This window comes from Aulonocara stuartgranti (genome assembly GCF_965226115.1).
Source record: "Aulonocara stuartgranti genome assembly, chromosome: 1".
Taxonomy (NCBI): domain Eukaryota; kingdom Metazoa; phylum Chordata; class Actinopteri; order Cichliformes; family Cichlidae; genus Aulonocara; species Aulonocara stuartgranti.
In genome coordinates, this window is record NC_138939.1 from 34,120,133 (window position 1) to 34,142,598 (window position 22,466).

General features: G+C 41.3%; 1 protein-coding gene across 1 annotated transcript in view; it reads right to left on the reverse strand.

Annotated features, from left to right (window-relative positions):
- Positions 1–5,428: 5,428 nt before the first annotated feature.
- prmt3 (protein arginine methyltransferase 3) overlaps positions 5,429–22,466 on the reverse strand; it is a 64,243-nt gene continuing 47,205 nt past the window's right edge. Inside the window, exons 14-16 of the mRNA XM_082535557.1 lie at positions 16,237–16,287; positions 15,554–15,641; positions 5,429–5,650 (exon numbers count right to left, since the gene is read on the reverse strand). Coding sequence (XP_082391683.1) covers positions 5,541–5,650; positions 15,554–15,641; positions 16,237–16,287 — 249 coding nt within the window. The 3' untranslated portion in view covers positions 5,429–5,540. The remainder of the gene's footprint in view (positions 5,651–15,553; positions 15,642–16,236; positions 16,288–22,466) is intronic.

Consider the following 22,466-nt stretch of genomic DNA (forward strand, 5'->3'; position numbering starts at 1 on the left):
CCCCTCATGTCATTCAGCCACACACATCCACTGATTTTTATGGGCAATAGACAAGCTGCTGCGGGTCTCTCGGTGGCTTCGCTCTCCCCGCAGGCATGCAAGATCGCCGGCGTTACCAGCGGTGAGCAGACCACGGGCGTGGAATTACAAATGACTCCCCTGAAATGTAACTTGGGGGGGGGGGGGGGGGGGCAACAGGAATAAATCCTTAAAAGAAAAGAAAAATTACTGACCGGTTTGTTGTTTTCTTAGTTGTGTTTTTAGCGGGGGACTAACTACCTGGCTTCCGTTTAAGTCTGTAGAAAGCGAGTAAATTGAGAAAAAAAAAGGTTACAAAAATAGACATGATCAACCAAATGTTAACTTTCCCATTGAAATCTTTCTCTAAAAACGGAAATAAAGAAATAAAAAGGTTAGGTGACACAGAAGAGAAAAGGCGGTTAAAGTTTTTCAGTGTGAAACCACAGCTGCATTTCAGCACCACGGACAGCTCGAGCGCCTGAAAGCGTTAAACAGTGCCCCCCTGCAAGAAAAGTGCCAGATTAGCATAAAAACAGAAGAGAATACACTCAGATGACAGAGGATAGATAGATGAAACTGCAGGAGAATAGTTACACGAATTAGTTTGGAACACTTACCATTTTTTGCAGAGCTCTGCCAGCAGGCTGGAAACAGCTGTAAAGGAAAAAAAACCCGACGAGGAGACGACTAGAAGCGGACTGGTTGTAGCTCCGCAAAGTACCAACTGCAAAGCTTTTCTATAGCTCCGTGGGAAAGAGTGGGGTTTGCGTCAGTGCAGAGCAAGGTGCCCTTCCTGTGACATTTTCTTGATAATAGGAGTTTGATAAATCATTGGCCTTGGATTCGGATTTTTAAAGGGACAACAGGAGAACAAGACGACGGGGGCGCGTGTGTGCGTGCGTGAATTGTCTGGTTACGCACGTTGAATGCGTGAGCGCCGGACAGAGCCTTCCAAAACCTGATTAATACACTTGTCTCTAAGGAAGTGTGGGATGTTTACACGCATGCAGGGGAGCGTCCCACTTGATCTCACGTGGCTTGTCTGGATAAAGATTTCCAGGTTTGGGTAATTATTGGGGGGAATTTGAATAGACTGGAGCGCACCGAGGCCTAAGTAATGTTTGCATTGTGCTGAGCCAGGATAAGCCAGTAGTTCCAATTAGCGTAGCAACATCAAATACTTTATTTTACAGAAAAGAAACTAAGACTGTGCCTTAAGCTGACAATCAAAGATGAGGGAGTTCTTTATAGTTATTCTCATAAATTCACATTCAACAATTACAATTAGACACACACACACACATTTTCAGAAGTTGTATGGGTGGAATACACCATGTGCTAAAAATGGCCTGAACTATAAATAGTTTTTCCACTTGGCGGGTTTTACGCACAAAGCTCTGGGCTCTATACGTTCCTTCGTGCGTCACCAATAGGAAACTGATCAAATACAGAGAAAAAAAAGTGGGCGAGGTCTTGACAAAGCTACTCATTTGTTAAAGTCTTACGCAAGAAGATTTCTGTTTTTTTTTTTTAAAGTTAAAGTCACGTGTTTTAAGGGGAGCCGGAGCCAACCACTGGAGCCTGCACTGGAAGCAGTGACACCCCAAAGAGGCGGAGGGGGGCATACTGTACAGTCTAAAACACTGCATTGCGTATTCTCCGAATCTCGCTGTACACGTGTCCCGTGAGTTGTGTTTTACCCCCAAACTAAAACCCCACTGGTGAACTGATGATTTAAGAATGGAGCGTTAATTATGAGCTTAAATGAAAACAAAGGCCACGGGACGGGTGGTAAACTGTGTCGGAAACAAGCCAAACTGGCTCCTCTTGATCCTTTCCGGCAACGTGGACATAAGTTTGCTCACAAGAGTGAAGTCAAGTCAGGTCAATCCCAGTGAACGGAAAAATAATTAGTGCGTCGCTGCCAGTCAAGTACGTTGTTTAACCAGGTAGCGTTCACTAACATGCGATATAAATCTCAAAGAGCCTCTAAAAACAATAAAATAAATAAACGAAAATAATAATTTATGTTTTAAACTAACTTGCTATACTGTGAACTGGTCGTTATGGCGTTTTTCTTCTCTAAGCACTCGGAGCGCTTTTAAAAACGTCATCTGAACCGCTGTAATAAACTAGTACATTAAATGTCCGTTTAATGCCCTGATTCTTTTTCTTTTTAAGTTATTAATTTATTTATGTATTTTGGACAGCTGGGGAAGTTTGGGGCAGTTTCTGCTCGCCCGCTGTGATCGGTGTGGTACCAGCAGGACACGCGAGGGTCTCACTCGGGGCCTTTCGCTTGCTATGCACGCCGGGCTGCTTGCGCTTGTAAATCTCCGTCCGTTCCAGATAAGAGTCTGGAGCGGCTGTATTAGCCACAGCCTTGAGTTTAATTATACTGTCAACAGAGAATAATTGTAATTGATTTCTGCTCCTCTTCCAGAGACCGCTGTGCGCGCGGACTGACACACATACACACGCGCGCGCACATACACGCCCACTGCCAAAAAGACCCCGGTTTGTTGTATTTTCTTTAGAAACAGCGTGGTTTACACTACTTGCACACGCGCACCAAAGTGAAGAAAGTGCGCATTAGATGCGTCACATCCTGCAACTGTTTAAATTCTACTGTGTCAGCATATATATATATATATATATATATATATATATATATATATATATATATATATATATATATATATATATATGTGTGTGTGTGTGTGTGTGTGTGTGTGTGTTTTTTCATTACTTTGAGCGGACTGCATCCTAACGGAGGATGTGAACTGCCTCTCGCCGAGTGTCTCCTCGTGCTCGTTAATTATGTGAGCTCTTGTAATTAATTGATCACTCCCCCTGTCGCCTGAGCGATAAGAAGCCGCACCAATTCTAACGCCTGGGAAGCCGTGATTCAGCGGAGGGGGGTTAGCTGGGGGGGGTCATGCCGAGGCGCACGACTCCCATTATCAGCATCCTCATCAGTCGGCCCTGACAGAGCCTTCACACACTGCAGTTCAAGTTCGTCCAGTGACAAAGACCCCAAGGTGTTTATAAATAAATTGGGTTCGTTTCATTTAAGGAGCTATTTCGTTGTAAGTAAAGAAAATTCTTTGAGCTTCAGGATTGTTTTCTCCTTCTGTTTGACGTTCGTTTTCATTATTATTTCAGACACAGTGATCCAACCCAAAGCAATGAATGTGTCATAAATATGTTGCTTTGTAAATGAGCGTTTAAGTGCAATAGATTTACAAAATTGATTACCTCTCAGAATGAGCGTCATTTTTTTACAGAATAATGTGGAGAAAACGAATGGCACAGGCTGTGAGACAATAAACATAATCAATTGTGAACAAAGGCGCGTTATTAGGCTCTTTTAAGGCTTTTAATCACGGCGGTGCCAGCTTTGTGAATTCTTTTTTTCGTCAGTTTTATCAAAGGACACATCAGTGCTTGTTTATTATGAAACAACACCGCAGAAAATGTGGGAATGATGCTGAACGATTTCCGTAAAAGTCTCTAGATGCAGGTCCCTCGCAGTCCAGCCAAAAATGACACTACTGAATGGAGCGTAGTTAAAGAGCTGACTCCACGCAACCAAAATCCCACGAATCCAACTTTGCAAGAAAAAATAAAACATGTACACAAAAAAAGCATTCGCCCTGTTTGATGTCACCTTGTACAGCACACTGTAGGAATAGAATGCCAGAGACGACAGGGAAGCGGTAGAAATGTGACCGTCAAATCATCATTAAGACAGGGAGCCAGGCCCAGAGTCCGCTGCTCCCCTCACAGATGACTCCTCTTTCTCGGGGGGGGGGGGGGGGGGGGGGGATTGTAAGCAGACCTGCTCGGTGAAGTATGTAAAGAGGCTTCAGTCAGCCTTTTTAAAGCTTAAATTCATTTTTGCATTGTCCCAGTAAACTCACGGAAGATGGATGATGCCCCTGCTGAGGTATCACACAGCTCAAAGTAGGACAATAAGGAGGGATACCTGGCAAGCGCACACAATCTGTAACAAAGAGCAGCCTCCTTTGGATGAGGCAGAGATGCATGTGAGTGATGATTTGAAGAATTAGTGAAATTAGTAAAATTGCGGATTTGAAGAGAAAGACTTAAGGTTGCACCTGACGCTGTCTTTAACTGTTAAACAATCTTCAGACATCAAGGTTGCATGTATAGTGGCTTCAGAAAAATATCCAGCCTCTCTGATTGCTGAACTGACTTTAAATGGTTTAGACAAGAGTTTGGCTAGCTGATATCCTCTACTTAATGATCCCCAATGGAAATCTTTTCTTTATAAAAATATGCTCTGCCTTTGGTGCTCCACTTTGTGCTTCTTGATTAACATTGACTGAATTTGATTTGAGACCCTCTGTGACACATAAAAGTCTGGATGTATTTTAAAGGCAGCAAACATTCACACTGATTGTGCACACTGAGTCATGATGTCTATGGAACACCGTAGAACTACAAGATGACTGTGATGGTTTCCACAAGCACAGTGATTACCCAAGATTACCCCAGGAAAAAAAGATTCTAATTATATTATAAGATAAATCTTAAAAACTCTTTTGGGTAGAACTCAAGCAACTTTGAGTCACTCATTTTTTCTTTACATCTTGATTTCTGGGCTTCAGACTTGTAATTCGTTTTATTGACTTATTGACAAAGATAACTTAAGGCATGAACCAATGCTGTGTTCGCAAATAACAGACAACTTAGTAAAGAACAAATTTTAAATGGTATGTTCAGGCCAAAGCGGCCAAAACTTCATCAGAAATGGTCTCAGTGGAAGGATGGCCATCAAGAAGCCATCATTAAGAAAGGGAGGGGAAAAGGCTGAAGTATACCAAATTACACCAAAACTGGAATGGAAATCTGTGGCAACAGGTCTGATGCAGTGATGAACTCAAAAAGTGTCTATAGCTATCTGTAAAACATGGTTCCTGGTGGTAATATGATGCTACGGGCTTGATTCTTGGCAGCAGGGACAGTGACACTCATCCTAACCGAGAGAAGAGTAAATTCAGGCATAAACCTAACCCAGATAAACCTGCGCTAAATGTCCACAGAACCTGTGGCTGGTGTGATGGCTCCTGTTTCAGTATGACAGACTTGAAGCTATAACTGTGAGGGAAAAAAAAAAAAAGATGGACATTAAAGGTGGAAAATGAACATTTTTTACTCTAATGGGAAAATGTCAATTTTATCAAGGTAAAATTAAATAAATAAAACAATTAAGTGCACAAAGAGCAAAGAAGCCTTGATCCTTTGTTAACCATTTGCAGTTACTATTTCAGCAGCATGCATTTGGCAGTATGTGTAAAAATAAACACATAGTCACGCTGAATGTGCATTTTTGTGTAGTTACACTGAATGTGCACAAAAAGACACTGACAAGGAGGAAATCTCATATTACAGTATGTTTTATTTCAAAAGCCAAGAACAATACCAACATTTAAAACACTTAAGGTATTAATTCTTTCGAACTACTCGTGGCAAGGACCATGTGATGGTTGTCCTTATTGGAGGCTATAAGTCTGCTTCCTGTCTCGGAGTTCAAAGGTAACCCACAGTGAGCGTGGATCCTTCTTGTTTTTGCGCACAGTGATCTTTCCCTGAAGCTCTTCCCCTAAAGAAAATATCAAAGACAGCGAAATATGAGTACAGTACACCTTTTTATACTGAAGTCACATCACATTTAACTGGAGGGTCTCTCCCTCTTTCTCTTTGAAGGGATGCGTCATCATTAACTCATCTGTGAGCTGAAATCTACCCCTGAGGGATAACTTTCCACAAGAAGTAGAACTTTGCTCAAAATATAAAGGCTGTTAATAAGACACATTACAGTAAATCATCAGTTTTGAAGTAATATGAATTAAAAGAAATCAAATATAAACAGTTACAGCCAAAAACCACGTAAAAATCTGCAAATGAAACTCAGAGTTTAAAGAAAGACAAGATTTTTACCATCAGTTTGTCTTAATATATTCTAGTCAGGTAGGATTACTAACAAAGGCAGGAAGTCCCAAAGCACTGAACCAAAACTGAGAGGAAAAAAAAGAGCATTTTTTGTAAAAGAGGGACAGTGTTTCAGTATTTTCTACATTCTATAGTGTTAGCAAACAACAAAGAAACACCAAAACACCAAAATGCTATAAAGTATACATGCAGCTACATATGTCATATTTGCTCAAGTGCACTACTGATGTGTGTGGATTTTGTTTTTATTCACCTTATAGAAATTTCAGGGAAATAAAACTGGACATATCATGCACTGATAAAAAATAAATAAATGAATAAATCAAAAGACAGAAAACAATTAGACTGAAATCAATCCGTGTGTCCATAGTAAACCAGAAATGAGTAACTGCTCATAAAAACAAGTCTTCCTGATGCCTTGCAGCACTACAGTGCTGCTGAGCTCAGGCCTTTGCAGTATGAGTTGAACGCACTGTCGCTTACAGAAATGATGATGTGTGTAAAGGCAATGTGGTTTAATGTATGTTAATAAGCAAGATTGTCTGTGAGCGTGCGTGTATGAATGCAGATGTGTCGCGATCCCCAGATGGCAGCAAGGAGGCAGCGCGTCTACAGTGCGATGCACGAGTGATCGGTGAGGCTGTGAGAAGGCGCTGCTGATTATGACGCATAATCACTCTGATTAACTTCACGTTTGACTGCTGGAGGTAAATGAATGTTTACCCAAATGGCAAACAAGCATCCTCTCACGCTCTCCATCCCCGGCCTGCCTCCTCTCCGCATGCTGCGCGCTCCACATAGCTGGAGGTTAGAGGAGGACGACGAGAGAAAATGCTGACAGTGGAGCTTTCTCCAGCAAACTGTCCGCCATCGCTGCTGTCATGTCTTACTCGTTTCCATGCCAACGGTGCTGTCACAGAATCTGCTGCTGGTGCTGTGCTCTGGGGCTGTCACTTCACTACAAGGAGGGCAAACAGCCGTGGCGTTTCTCTGTGGGGGCTTTTACAAAAACAAAAACCACTGTGTGACAAATTGTAATGGAACATAAGAATATTCCATATTTGGGTGTGGAAAGTGGGGGCCACTGCTATGTTGGGAGAGAACAGTGGTGAAAACTTTCTAGTTTATTACAACCTTATTACTGAATCACTTTCAGAAAGAGTATTTAAAAACAAGTAACCAAACCAAAAGTACACATGACAAGAAATCTTAGAGGAGAATATTGTTTGGTGCTGTCTTACTAAAATAAGCAAAGTAGTCACTTGAAGGGAGTGATGCTGTTCCAAGACCTGCATATATCATTCAGCATTAACACACCAGCACTCACAGATGGTAAAGTTACCCATGCCATGTGCAATAGTGCACACTGATCCTACTGGAAATGCTCTCTTTTTAACTGTGCGTTGATAGCATATGTTTATATATTAAAATTGCCCATAGGTGTGAGTGTCTCTCTGTGTTAGCCCTGCGCCAGGTTGGTGGCCTCTCCAGGGTTTACCCCGCATCTCACCCTATGGTAGCTGAGCTAGGCACCAATTGTTTTATTAAAGCTGCTCCTTTAAGGACCCAAAGATCATCAACAAATAACCAAATTAATTTTCAGATGTTCCAACAGGTATTTTTCAGCAGCTTGTCCAGTCTTTTGTTGCCCTTGATCTGTTTCTAATTTGTGAATGGCAGAAAAAAAAAGGGTTTACACAGCATCGCAACCTTTTTAGGAAATAAAGTTGTACTAGTTAGTTAATCATTTATTATTAATCTCTGGCTCTCTTCCATAGCACATCTTCCTTCCCTCACTCCCAACCGGTCGCAGCAGATGGCCGCTCCTCCCTGAGCCTGGATCTGCTGGAGATTTCTTCCTGTTAAAAGGGAGTTTTTCCTTCTCACCGTTGCCTGTAGCACTTACTCATAGCGGGTCACATATGATTGCTCGGGTTTTCTCTGTCTTCTTTGTATTATTGTAGGTTCTTTACCTTACAATATCAAGCGCCTTGAGGCAACCGTTATTTAGATTTGGTGGTATAAAAATAAAATAAAATTGAATTACTACACTGGTTAATAACTTTTGTAATGTTCTTTTTTCATGCCAATCATCCAGTTTGTTTTTTTATAACTAATAAAACTTTACCAAAAGATTTCTACAAAAGACAATACACAGAAATGTTGCAAACCTGAAAACAAGATACATCCCATAGTAATAAACTGAAAGACACCATTCTGCCCCCGACTCCACCCCCAACTTAATAAACTTGGTCATCGGTCAACAATATAGAAGCAAAACTACCCAACCGTGAAGGAAAAGGTCACTGACACACATGCCTAGTTTGTCTTTTCCTGTGTCTCTACAAAGGCTGAAGTCTGGTCTCTGTGCATTTGACTTATAAAATGAGACAATTTCCACAATCTAAAGCTGATAAAGAAAACCATTAGAAATCAGTCAATGATAGCTATGAAACAAACTCTCTTTCCTTATCCTTGTTTTTTAGGAACTGAATATACCTAAGCCATAAGTTTCTAGAGGACTGGGTTTTGCCTTACTGGTAGTCTTGTGATGGAGTGTGGTGGTTTTGGGAGGCTGCAGTCAAACTTCACTTGATAAGAGGTTGATAAAGGCCAAAGAAATAATTGCTTGACCTTTGGTAACCTTTTGTTAAAACAGCACTGAAAGGAAAATAAAAATGTCTTGTGACCAAAGACTCATGCTCTCTAAGCTGTCCGTCTAATGTCAGCTGTGTATTGCAGCATACAAACAACCCATGACAGAGTGTCTTTTCAGTCATGGTGTATGCAAGCAGCTCTGCTGTAATCAGTCAGTGCAAACTCCCAGTGGAAGAGGGCCTCGTGCTTTCAGTAAACTGGCCGTTCAGAACCTTGGAGAAAGAGTTAACCATGTGTGGAAATGAGTCGGGGAACGGTGTCGGGCTTTCACTGCGATGTCATACATCACCGTGCCAGTATCATTAAGCACCACCAGGCCCACAGAAAGCGCCCATGTCAGCCCAGTGCAGCGTTTCTCCATGAAATTACACCAGAGTTATATGTGATTCATTTAAACTGTTGTCATTCACATTTCACTTAGCACTCCTGTAGTCTCCTGTAGAACTAGTACCACCATCTCCCTCTAAAAATCTTTTTCTAAAAGTGTAAAGAAAGGGAATACGAGGAGGGAAAGTCGCAGAGAGTATAAAGAGGGACGCGCGCACAGTTAATTTAGCAACACAACAGAGCTAAAAATAGTTCATTTCAAGCACATGTTCACTCTTAAAGCTTCTGGGGATCCTTCTGTCATCCTGATGTATATTTTTATACAAAAGGGCAAGCCACAGCAGCTGACTTCACCTGACACTGATGTGATGCTCATAGCTACATTTCACTCACAATTCTCTGGCATACTCCCTTATGCTCCAATCTGCTTTCATCTAATCCTTTTCTGCTTCTCAGGTCTCGTTCAGCGCACAGCGAAGAGGCAGAGGTGCAGAGATGATGGATTGTATATCCCGAGCACCGGTCTGCACTCACAACTGATCCATGTGTTGAATTACAACCCTGAAGAACTTTAAGCTTAGCTCGGCCACTGCTGCTCGACAGCTCAAGGACCCTCAGAGTTCAAACAGGATAGAGGGGGAGGGTTGAGGAGGTAAAGAGGTGTTTAAACTGTGCCTGGAGAGGTGAGGCAGGGAGGGAGGGGTGAGGATATTTGGAAGAGCTACGGTTCCACTCAGGACACACGAGGTGAGTCATGAAAACGGGGGCAGGAATAAAGACTACCTGACTGACCAATGAAAGCCTGGATGATGATGCACGCCCATGTTTTAGCTGCTCTGACTAGCTCTGAGCACGTAACCAGGGCACTGCTTCAGCTCAAGGTACTTTCTTGGACCGAAACAAAAAAAAGGCAAAGAAGAAAATGTGACCTTTCTCCAGTGAACATTAAGCAGGTAAAACTGTGAAAAACAGACCCTCCTCTTCAATACTAGAGCTACACAAACACACCAGAGCATGACAAATGATTTTCTGTTTAATTTATTACGCTGCCAGTCGGGAGGATTTGCAGCAATGTTTTGTTCCAGGCTGCTGCGTGCCTACTCTCTCTTGAGCAAGGGCCTCCCACAGAAGTGCGGCCTTAGAGTTAATTACTGCTGCACCTCGTACAAACACATCAAATAAGATTTGGTCCCGCCACGATAAATCACCACAGCCTGAGCCAATATGAAACACAACCACTGGCTGTTTATGCTCAGCCCTTACTTCGGCCAATCAGAGCTAAAAGTGCTTCTCAGTCATAACCCGAGAGGAGAGGCCATTGTGTGTGTGTGTGTGTGTAACAGAGACTTTTATCATCTTCAAGGTAACTTTAGAAAGTTTTCTCTTACAGCTAAGGGGAAGTTTAGTACAGAACTATGCAAAAACAATTGTGCATTTCAGTGTGTAAAGAAGAATGTGTGTATATGGGTGTTGTAAAAGTACACCATGGGAGCCTAGCAGGCAGCCGGTGAATGCTGTTAAAAACTCCATTTCTGGTTTACAGCCCCTGGAGGAGGCTGGAGACCGTTAGGGTGCTGGGGTAGAGGAAGCACATCAATAACCTGCTTCTCCCTTCATTTTATTCTTCCATTTAACTTTTTCTGCTTGCACTGCTCGGTTCAAGCTTGAGACGCATGCACAAACTGATGGATCTTTATGGACTTAATCTGTCCAATTTGAGGCAGAATCTTCTAGGCTGAAAAAGCTCAGGCTACAAACACATCTGTGTCTGTGTGTTTAATGGTGCAACATGACATTATGCCTTCTAGATAATTCAGGACTAGGTAAAATAGGCACTGATCAAAGAAGACCAGAGTGAGACAGAACATGTGTAGAGGTGGGAGGAATGAACAAGTTTAAGTCTACAAACTGGTCTAGTGGCCTCTAGAGGTAGTCATATCCATTACACTCCAAAAATAACCAGAGCTCAGAAGTTTCTACAGGAAAGGTAACATCCTATGAAGGATTACCAGAGCCAGAAGCTGATGGCAGCACATGCAAAAGAGGAGTATACCTAGACACACCACCAGCCAGCTGCCTTCCAGACTTATATTCAAATCTGCTGTTTCGTTTTAAATTGTAATTTTTTTAACCCAAATTAGCAAAAACTATAACTGTCAGCTTGTAGATGTTACTGTTTGATTTTCTGACATTAATATGCTCAGACTGCCAATGGCCAGTCTGTGAACAGACTGGCCATTGGCACATGAGGTTTTTTACATTTTTGGTGTTCACCGGTTGTGTACAGGATAGTTGTTTATTGGAGGTCCCGAAAACATGATAACACACATGATAATAAGCATTAATGTACACCGCATATTTAAAGGAAATCGGCTCTTTAGTTTCCTGAAATCTAGAAATCTACAAAAATGCACACAAATAATAATACTACTACTACTACTAATAATAATAATAATGAAGCCCTGTTTTGTCATAAGCCCATAGAACAGTTTTGGTGAGATTTCACCTGAGATGGACCTTAGACCTAATTTTTGACTATTCTTATTACCAACATGTCTTTTACCAAAAAATAGGCTGATGCATTCATATTATCGCTGTCGCTCTTCATTTTTTGGCATAAGGAGAGGGATGGGAGAGTAAAGTCTAGCATTGTGCATGCTCTAAAGGATGGCACTGCTTCAGATGGTAAAAATGATCTGCAGTGTTATATGCCTTGCAGTGCATACTACAGGACAAAATCTCTTCTCTCTAAAAAAAAGAGCAGAGCATATCACCACAAACATTTCATACAAACTGTTAAGCACGATAGAGGAGGGGTGATGATTTGGGCTTGTTTTGTAGCCACAGGATCTGGTTAACATGGAGTGATTGCACCTACCATGAACTCCCCCTGATTAAGATATTTTTCAGTCTAATGTCAGGCCATCTGTCTGAGAGCTACAGCCTTGCTGCAACAGGACTATGATCTTTAGCATAGCAACAAATCTCTGGCTGAAGAAGGAAAAAACAAAATCAAGGTGGCCCAGTCAAAATGCTAACTGTAACATAATTGAAATGCTGTAGTAGGTCTGTAAGAGAGCTGTACATAAATTAATGACAACAAACATCAATGAAACAAGAAAACACTGTAAAAAAAAGTGTGGTCAGCATTGCTCAACAATGTATTAGACTGACAAAATTAAACAGAAAAGTAAAACTTAAAATTATTACTGCTAAAGGTTCCACAGACTACTAAATCGTGGGTTGAACTTTGTGTTTTTCACACTATTCTTTTTCACATGACCATGTCATGCACTATTATGTGAAAAAATCTGGTGCATAATGCTTCTTGGTATCACTGTGCAGCTTCCTAGTTCTGTTCTGTTTTAGCATACTATTCTTCTCTGCTCTCTCTCTGATGCATTTATCTTCCCTAGGATAATGCAAAGCCCGTGATAGCGTCTGTGCAGCATCAGAAGTTTTGACATTCTTATCACCCTGGGTGCTGGCCTCGCAGGCTGAGCACGGCTAGGAGTAGCTGGACATCAAGCGGCTCTGTCCCCACACAGGTCATTTATTACAGCAGACTAAGTCTGATATCTGGCCACTGAGTGGACAGCCAGTCTCAAAGCTCATCCATTCCCACTTCAGCAGACATATCCATGATTCCCATTATGATAACATAGAGAGAAAGAGTTTACAGCAGTAATAAATGTGAAATCATCCAGACATTATGTATTACAGTGGTGTGAAAAAGTGTTTACCCCCCTCCTGATTTCCCTTTCTTTTTTATGTTTTTCACATCTAAATGTTTCATATTGTCAAACAAATTTAAATACTAGACAAAGATAACACAAGTAAACACAAAATGTTTTTTCCAAATGAAAGTGTTTATTATTAAAGGGGAAAAAATCCAAACCTACACGGCCCTGTGTGAAAAGGCGATTTCCCCCATAAACCTAATAACTGTTTGGGCCAACCTTCGCAGCAACAACTGCAAACAAGCGTTTGCGATAACTGACAATGAACCTTTTACATGGCTGTGGAGGAATTTTGGCCCACTCATGTTTGCAGAATTGTTGTAATTCAGCCACGGTGGAAGGTTTTCGAGCATGAACCACCTTTCTTAAGGTCGTGCCGCAGCATCTCAATCGGATTTAGATCAGGATTTTGATGGTTTAAGAAAAACAAATGAAGACTTTGGAGTGGCCTAGTCAGAGGTGGACTTGCTGGTGTGTTTTAGATCATTTTCCTGTTGCAGAACTCAAATCCGCTTGAGGTCACAAACAGATGGCCAAATATTTTCCTTAAGGATGTTTTGGTGACAGCAAAATTCACAGTTCCATTTACCACAGCAAGTCTTCAACGTCCTGAGGCAGCGAAACAGCCCCAAACCATTATATGACCACCATATTTTCTGTTGGTATGATGTTCCTTTTCTGGAATGCTGTGATACTTTTACGTCAGATGTAATGGGACACACACCTTCCAAAAAATTAAACTTTTGTCTTGTCAGTCGACAGAATATTGGGGAGTCTTGGGGATCATGAACATGTTTTTTGGCAAAACTGAGACAAGCCATTACATTCCTTTTGCTCAGCAGTGGTTTTGTCTTGGTACTCTGCCATGCAGGCCACTTTTGCCCAGTCTCTTTCTTATGGTAGAGACATGAACACTGACCTTAACCTTAAGTGAGGCCTGCAGTTCTCTGGATGTTTTCTGGGATATTTTATGACCCCTTGGGTGAATTGTTGCTGTGCTCTTGGGTGAATTTTGGCTGGCCAGCCACCCCGGTAAAGTTCCATGTTTTTGCCATTTGTGGATAATGGCTCTCAATGTGGCAGGCTGGAGTCCCACGGCTTTAGAAACAGCTTTATAACCTTTTCCAAGCTAAGATATCTAATTTATTTTGTTGTTCATTTTTTCCTGAATTTCCTTGGTATGTTGTCGGGCTTTTGAGGATCTTTTGGTCTACTTCACTTTGTCAGGCAGGTCCTACTTAAGCGATTTCTTGATTAAGAACAGGTGTGGCAGTAATCAGGTGTGGGTGTGGCTAGAGAAATTAAACTCAGCTGTCCCAAGATGTGATATACCACACTTAGTTTATATTATAACACACCTTCATTTAGAAACTGCATTTTGTGTTTACTTGTGTTATCTTTGTCTGGTATTTAGTGTGACAAACATACAAAAAAAAACAGGAAATTAGGAAGGGGCAAATACTTTTTCACACCACTGTATATAAACTGATATACTGTGACGGGAATACCATTTTTGAATGCAACACTAGCAGCAATAATCTTTTCTTTTACAATAAAGAGAAAAGAACTGGCTGGTTGAGTTTGAGAATCAGCACCATGTCTGAAAAGGAAAACATGCTGGAACCTTCAAATTCTTCAACCATTTCTGAGATGAAAAGACTTTTTAATAAGGTGATCTGACTTTGTTTTTCCTTTTTGTTTTCTAACAGCAAAACCCCTGTGTGTTAAACTGAGGAAGAATGCCTTTACTGCCAGCCACTGGAGAGCCAGCTTTATCTGAGGGATGAAATTTTAGGTTTAGCCAGCCCTCAATTTTTGAAACACCTTTTAAACCCAGTTGAGGCTTAAGATTTAGTTTTAGGGATATAGTTAGAATTAGGTTAAGAGTTGTACGGTTACTTGTGATCGTTAAACTTGGAAATGTTTAAGTGAATATAATAAAATAAATGGTGAAATAAATGTCCTCACAACAACAAACACACTGACACACTTGTGTCACGCTTGTGTCACACTTTTGTGCTTATATGAGGGTTTAGTAACTGATGGCATTTTGTAAAGTGTGAGAGCCACACCACAAGGGGCCTTGACATGATAGCATAATGGCTCTGAGTACCCTGCCGTGGGCATCTGCTTGTGATTCTAATGGACACACATGACACCATAAAACAAAATGTCTTCTAATAATGTACTTCTGCGTCAGTGTCCTCACAATGAAGTGAAATCTGTAATATTTAAAAAAATATAGCTATTAGATGAATCACTGTATGATGCTGTTAGTGAACACAAGACACAGGACAAGACGTCCAGTTCAGTTTGGTGGAGATTGGGCTTAAAGAAAGTCATTTCCATAAACAATCATACAAATACGACTCACATCAAGCTCTATCAGTTAACTGTCTTTTAACGTGCTGATACAGCGATTCCGCAGATATTTGACTGGCCAGTTACAAAACGCCTCCCTTGTAACATATCATGATTCAGAGGCCTGCAGCTGGCTATCAGATGAAGTTTTACATGGTGCCTCTGATGGCTGAATGCGATTTGTTTTGATCCCTCGCTGTCACTGTGTTTGACGGATAATGGGTGTCAACCAGCCTCACTACATCTCCACCACAGACAGATTACTGACTGCAACACGCTATGACGCACCCCAAAGGGTCCAGAAGAGTGAAATGATATCATGAGAATTACCACACCTGAATATTAAATGCAAACCTGCCTATAAAATATGTAAATAAGAGTAAAAAAAATTAAACTGAACTGAGTAGACAGTAGCACTAAACGTTGCACAGTGTCGTAGAGTGTTTCTCAGGGAAGTGTTGACTCACCGGCTTGGACAGACACAGGTTTCTCCAACAGGAACACGGTCTGTTTCCAGTGTGTCTTTGTGACCTGAGGACCAGTGGAGAACATCACCTAGTAATGTGGAGAGGGAAAAAACATTAGCAGAGCATCCTAAAGTCAGTACTGAGTTTCTATAAAGGAGGATCACTTTGTCATTTTGTATTATTGTGCAAAAAAACAAAACATTTGAATGCTTAAGGACTTCAAATCTATTTATAGGGCCAGATTTTTGTGAAAGAAATTAGCATTAATGTGAAACTATTTCAAAAGAGGAAACCATGTTTTTTTGATTCCTGTCAAATATGCCACAGAAAGCAGAAAAAAAAGGTGAGGTGAGTTTCTGTTAAAGCTGACCCACTCTTACAGCTATTGGTCTCTGAATCATTTATAGCTGAGTATGTACAATAAACAGAATCTTACTGAAATTCAAATCAATAGAATGCAACTTGAGTTTCAGGTAAAAGAGGAAGTGCAATCAGAAGGCGTGTCTGTGCTGCTCACACAGCTTGGCATCGCCTGTTCCAACTGGCCGGCTCTGCTGGGTAAGTGCTTGTATCAGCAGTCGGCTAGGACGCCCGTCGATTGCCAGCGAATGCCTCAGGGAGGAGGAACACGCTAAAGCGTGAACATAATTGAGTTTCCGTTAAATGGCTCGGTCGCTGCTTACCTTGTTGCTGCAGCCTTTGTCAAAGAAAATGTCAAAGTAGCCCACAATTGCCTGCAATGAAATATGAGGGGTGTGTTAGAATGTGACAGTACAATAAACCCCTGGATTTGTTTGACTACACTGCAACGGTGACATGCAGAGCTGAGAGAGCGAGTGCGCACGAGGCTGGAGGCAGACCATGTCTCGAGATATTAATGAGCAATATGAGCCACATGATAAGGACTGTGTTCAAGAACAAGACAGTAAAAACAAACTGGGAGAAAAAAAAAACTTTCGATATGCACCCTTATCTTTGTGTTTAAAGTGCTCCTTAAAGGAGAAAGCGCAATTCAGCTTTGTCATGTTATTCTTACGTGTGAGAGTTGGGCATATTGATGCAAATATCAATAGTATCAATAGTATTGATATCAAGGCTGGTATTGCTATTGGATCAATACTAGCATGATAGGATCGATACTTTGATCAATACTGCCACTAAGTTTAGTAGGAAGCCAACTAAACTGCATTAATTTAAAAAATAATATAAAATAAACCTTAAACATGCACAATGAAAAATGTTTGAACCTTTTTGTGTTGACTTTCTATTTTGTTTCTAGCCTATAGAACATTTAAAGCACAGACATTGACAGAGACATGATCAGATGGATATTTACATTCCAGGCCTCCAAACTTGGTGGTCATTAAAATATGTTCAGAATTTGAAAACTGAACATGATTCATCTCATGAATCACGACACACTGCTCTCCACTGGTATTGGTATCGGCAGTACTGGCCCTCTATTTACAGGGCCAGTGTGCAGTATTGCACAGCCCTAGTGTGTGGTCTGTAGAGCCACAGTGGCAATGCCAGCTTACATATAGTAGATATCAAAATGAGTTGTATGGGAACTGCATTCTATTTTCTTCAGCCCCACTTCTTCTCAAAAACAACTTGCTTTCTCATTTAGGCTGAGTCAACAACATGTCCCCGCGTGCTCCCTCTCACCTCGCTTGAGACTTGTCACTGGACAAAAGAAACAAATTACCGCATGAGGCAACACTGGGCGAAATTTGCTGACAGTAACAAAAATATATACCTTAGATTGTTATATGAAATTATCAAAGGTGGCTATTTTGGTGGCAGTGTTCCAATAATGTAAAAAAAAAAATAAATCTCAAAAGTCAGGAAAAGAAGAAAAGGAAAGGTTAAGGAAAATGAATGACGCTTTACTCCATACATTTGAATTTAAATCAACAATTCCCACAAGGAAAAGGGAAATCGGACATCTGAAAAATCTCTGGTCCAATAATGAGCTTTTAACATGTCTTACAGTTGTGTAAATTCACTAAAAACCAGCAAGGAAGTGTGGTTTTTGCTCCAAAACATGCTCTGTAGTCCTGCAGCGCCATAAACACATTTGACTGAAAAACAAACTGAGGGAAAGTCTTTAGGTGACCATTGTCAAATATGAGGTGTAACCCCCCCCAGGTTTGTTTTCCTCTCATATCTGCCCCCACTGGAGGAACAAAGCCACTCTATCAATCTCAGGAGCGCACTTGTAGTGGCAATGATGCAGAACTAATAGCTTTTAATCCTGATGCAGCTGACAACTTGGAGGCCGGCTCTCTGAGACAAAGAAGAGCTGAATCAATGCAAGAGAGGAAAATAGTATACAGAAGAGAGGAAAGGAAGCTGTAAAGGTAGGAAAACAGACAAAAGGTAGGGAGACAAAAACTGCAAGGTAATGGAAGATGGGGAATGGAGGATGGGGAAACCATTTAAATGCCAGAGGGAATGCTGCTTCTTCTTTCAAGACATAAAATACAGTACCATCTGTTCACAGCTTCTGTAAAACTCTCCAAACAATTTCAGATTTTTTTGCAATACTAAAAGTATTTGCAGCACACTCAAAAATACACATACGCAACCCTGATAATCATGCTGCTGTCAGAAGCTGCGTTCAATAAACTCCACGCACCGAGGCTTCAATCAACCTTTATCGACTGAGACAGGCAGGGGCAGCACCGCAAGTCGCAGCTAAACCGTGAGAAAAGAACCCAAAGTGGATAAAAGAGCATGTCAACCCAATGCAATTATGGCTTTTAATGAACGCTACAGAAAAGCTCGCTGCTCAGGTAATTAGGAAATTAGCTGTAATTACTCGTCAGGCAGAGCAGATTCACCTCTCTCAGCCAGAGAGGCAGAGATCATCCTCATCACGCCTCGTCGATGACAATGCCTCATAAGCGAGATTGATTGTCACTTCTTGCGTTGTGCAACTTTCACACAGCCAGCGAGACGGGCAATTAAAATTTAGGCCAGAGAAACTTGCAAATACACAAACAGCTTAGCAGCTCAGAGCCCCATTAAAATCGCAACTGAAAAAACAGGATGTAACAGCCTCATAAATAAAACAGAAGAAGATCAAATGAGGTCTGGATGACTCACCTGATTTGTACATGTTTTAGCACTTTTTTAATTAAAGAGGAAGAGAAGAACTTATCAAACTTATCCGGGTGTCCGAAATGACTTAGTAAAAGCTTGAAAGTTCAACTTCAGATGGGTATTGAAAACAGTAAAAAGAAGTTTATTTTCGCATGGAAAAAAAAAGGTGAATTCCCTGAAATGGAAATTATTTTAGTATTTAAACAGACAACAGGCATCATGTCACAGATTACAGAGTTGTTATAGCTAGCCAGAGGGCAAATATTTGCCCATGTACTCCCATATTTATTTTGAGCCTTGTCTCTGTCCACCTGATGAATTTAAGCATGGTAATCTCTCTCTTTATTCCTCAGTTTCTCCAAAAACTGGGAAGGATACTAAATTACAGCACGGCATATAGCGTTTTTAAGACAAATACTAATGCCGATATTTTGATAAAAGTATTGGTCTCAGCATTTATGTCAGTTTTATGAGCTTATAATGTGACAATGCTGTCACCGATAACTTGCTCACACACACTTCCTGACTTTGCTCAGATTCCAAACACGTGTGTGGTCATCAGGGACACTAAAGAGTACGCTCATGTGCACAAACTATACACCATCAACACTCATAAATAACATGATTGAATGGCGTTTCTCACACATCTTTGCTTTTTTACTTTACATTTATCGACAGTTAATGGTACCAGTACTGGCAACGAGCAAATAGCTAATAACGACCGATATAAGACCGCCGCCCATGCTAAACAGTGATCTCTATGCTAAATGTTACAATTTTCTTCACCAGTAGATGGACTGCTCCATCTACTAAGCAGGTAGCAAATAGTAGGTGTTTGCTGGAAAAAAGCTGTCCTGTTTGGCGTTAAACAAAAAAAAATTTTGTGTCATACCTGACATCTTATGAAATCAGATAAAAGCCTATGTTTCCTACCATATAGGGGATGAAGACAAAAAGGGATCAAAAACATAAGACAGAGGAGAGGAAGCACAGAGCCACATACACACACAACCACACACCAAAAACAGGACAAATCAGAACGAGCGCTTTTCATTTTCATCAGCGTTTAGCCTTGGGCCCCGGCTCTGTCTGTGATAAGTGATGACAGTGGGATTCTTGGCGGCCCACAGAGGAGGCTCTGCAAGACTGCAGCTCTCCGGCCCCCATTCTCCAGGAAGAACAGGGGGAAAATTAATAATTATCATCATGGATAACACCAACAGGGAGCAATTCATCATCGCTCCTCTTTCGCCTGGCTATGTGTCAGCGAGCCGCGTGGCCCGTCCAGATACTATTATACGGTGGTGGGGAGGGGGATGCATGAAAAGAGAGGGTGGGTTAAAAGGACGGAAAGGAAGGGGCGGTGAGGTGGAGGGAGGGAGGGGGCGGGAGAATAGAGGGCTAATGCGCTTTTGATGGGGTTTATCCAGGCGTGGAGGCTTCAAGCACGACCACCTCACGAGCAAGATGTTGTGAATTCCTCCCCCCTTCCCCCTACGTTTCTCCTCTCAGCCTCGCCATTCAACTGCAGCCGTGAGGCTCAGGTGGAGCACGAGTCAGCACACCTGCAGGTGGTGTTCCTCATTCGTGATGCTCTACAGTAACAGTTAGAGAAGGTCGAGAGGCAAGCTGTGCAAAACCGACTGTTTGCTCCACTGCTGAGCTTTGCTCCTGAGTGCTTGATGAATGCACGAGTGGAGGGCATGTTAAAATAGCATAGTCACACGGCATGAAGACAAACTCCAGCTTTGTCACTTTAAAGCCTTTACCTTTGGGCGTTGGTCACTGTTAATTTGTTTGTCCCAAAGTGTGGGACACAGTAACAAGTAATAAGAGAAATTCAGTTTGAAATTAAGTATATCTTGGAAGGGCCGCAGCACTCTTGACTTTGGGAATGGCTGCTCTAAATCACTAATCAGGCCAAAGGCTCTTTTAATTATCTACATCCTGTATTTACTGACTAATTTTATACAGGTCACAATTTTGTTTAATTAACAGGTTTACCAAATTTAGTAGATTGGTATTGCATTGGTCAGCAAATGCCCTTTTTAAATACTGAACCGGAAATAGTGCCATTATATGCTGTCAGTGCTGAATGTTACAACCACTATTCATAAATACATACTAGAATTACCACTGTTAGAATCACTATGGCTACTAATCAGTGTTAAGGACCTGGTGGATATCAGTTTCCTTTGACCTAACTTGAGGGAGCCCAGAACAAGCTTTATACAACTTTGTGATCACATATAATAATAATAATAATAACAGTAGTAATAGTGAACTGTATCGATGTTAGACAATGCTATTTGAAGGGAAAACACATTCTAAGCACATTTTTTTCCTCAATCAAATATAATCTAGCCAATTAAAGTGCTGCGTGTATTACCCTTCTGTAGACAGACATGCAGACTTTTAAGTTTAAACTCAGAACACTTCCTCTGTAACTTTCAGGACATTTGCATAAATCAGTGTGCTGATGATGATTTGTAAGTGGAAATAACCTGCCAAGGCAGTTTTTTTCTGACAATCAACTGATAGCTTAACTCAAAATGCTGCATAGTGCTGCATTGTTAAGAGTTAGAGTGGATTTCTGAAAATTGTCCTTGAAGTTGAAGAGTACCTGTCCTGTCAGTCCAGAAGGCCACCCCCCCCCCCCTCCCTTATACACCCAATTCAAATTTGATGGAAAGCAGGTAAGAGATGGATTGCTCACTTTTTTTTCTCTGTAGCGCTACAGTAGCTATGTCAGCAGCACCGAGACAGCAGTGTTAAAATTAATTACAGACAGAAACTTATTCTCTCCTGCTATGCCATCAGCATTCATCTTTTCCACCCTTAGGAGAGGGGGTGAGATATTTTGCTACTCACTCTACAGTTTAGGTAAATGGATCATGATGGCAGCAATGCTTTAGAGGGTTAAGCCAAAAAAAAAGATACAGATGCCAGACCAGTCAGAGTTTTAATGAAAATTTCAGCACATATAGTTTGTATGCAGCAGGTAGATTTCAACGTTTGCATGTAAACAGGGTGCAAAGTGTGTGGAATTCAAGAGGGAGGAAAGGAAAAAGGGACTGGGAAAAAACAGCAAGAGTGAAAGGATTTGTCTTGTGCGTGAGCGGCGCAGACGCAGGGGTTGTGCTGTTCATTTAATGCAAGGTTAGGCAGGCTGAGCTGATGAATGGACTGTCGACAGGAGAACAAAAGCAGGCGCTCCATCACAGGACAGGAGAAGCAGCTCTCCCTCACCAATCCCTGAGCACTGGTCCAGGAGCAGTTTACCCTTCACACACCCCAATCTTAACTACTACTGAGGAGCTGTGGCCAATACTGACTACAGGTCAGTGTCTTTATGGTAACAACATGCTACTCCCACAGGGCAACAGTCCGTCTGTAAATCCTGAGACAAGCAGGCTGGATACTCAAGGCAGGTATTTACAATTTACACGAGTGACACTTAGAGTACTTGCATTATAAATGCAAAAAAACCAAAACAACCCTACATGAAACAAGCATGACTGAACGATAAATTGTACACATCAGACGTACACACACATACAGTATCTGTCCTCCTACATACATCACAGCAACTGAGAATAATAAGACATGTGAAACAACAGGAAGAAAGCAGGACAAAGTATTGCCAAAAAATAACAATAAACTGAAAAACCACTTCCGTAATGTATGATCCTATCATCTGTTACCTCTAACATGACTGGACTTACAATCCAGAAATAGAAACGGGATGTTTTCAATTACAGAGCAGAGAAGACAGGAAAAATGAAAGGATGTTTACAAATCCCAT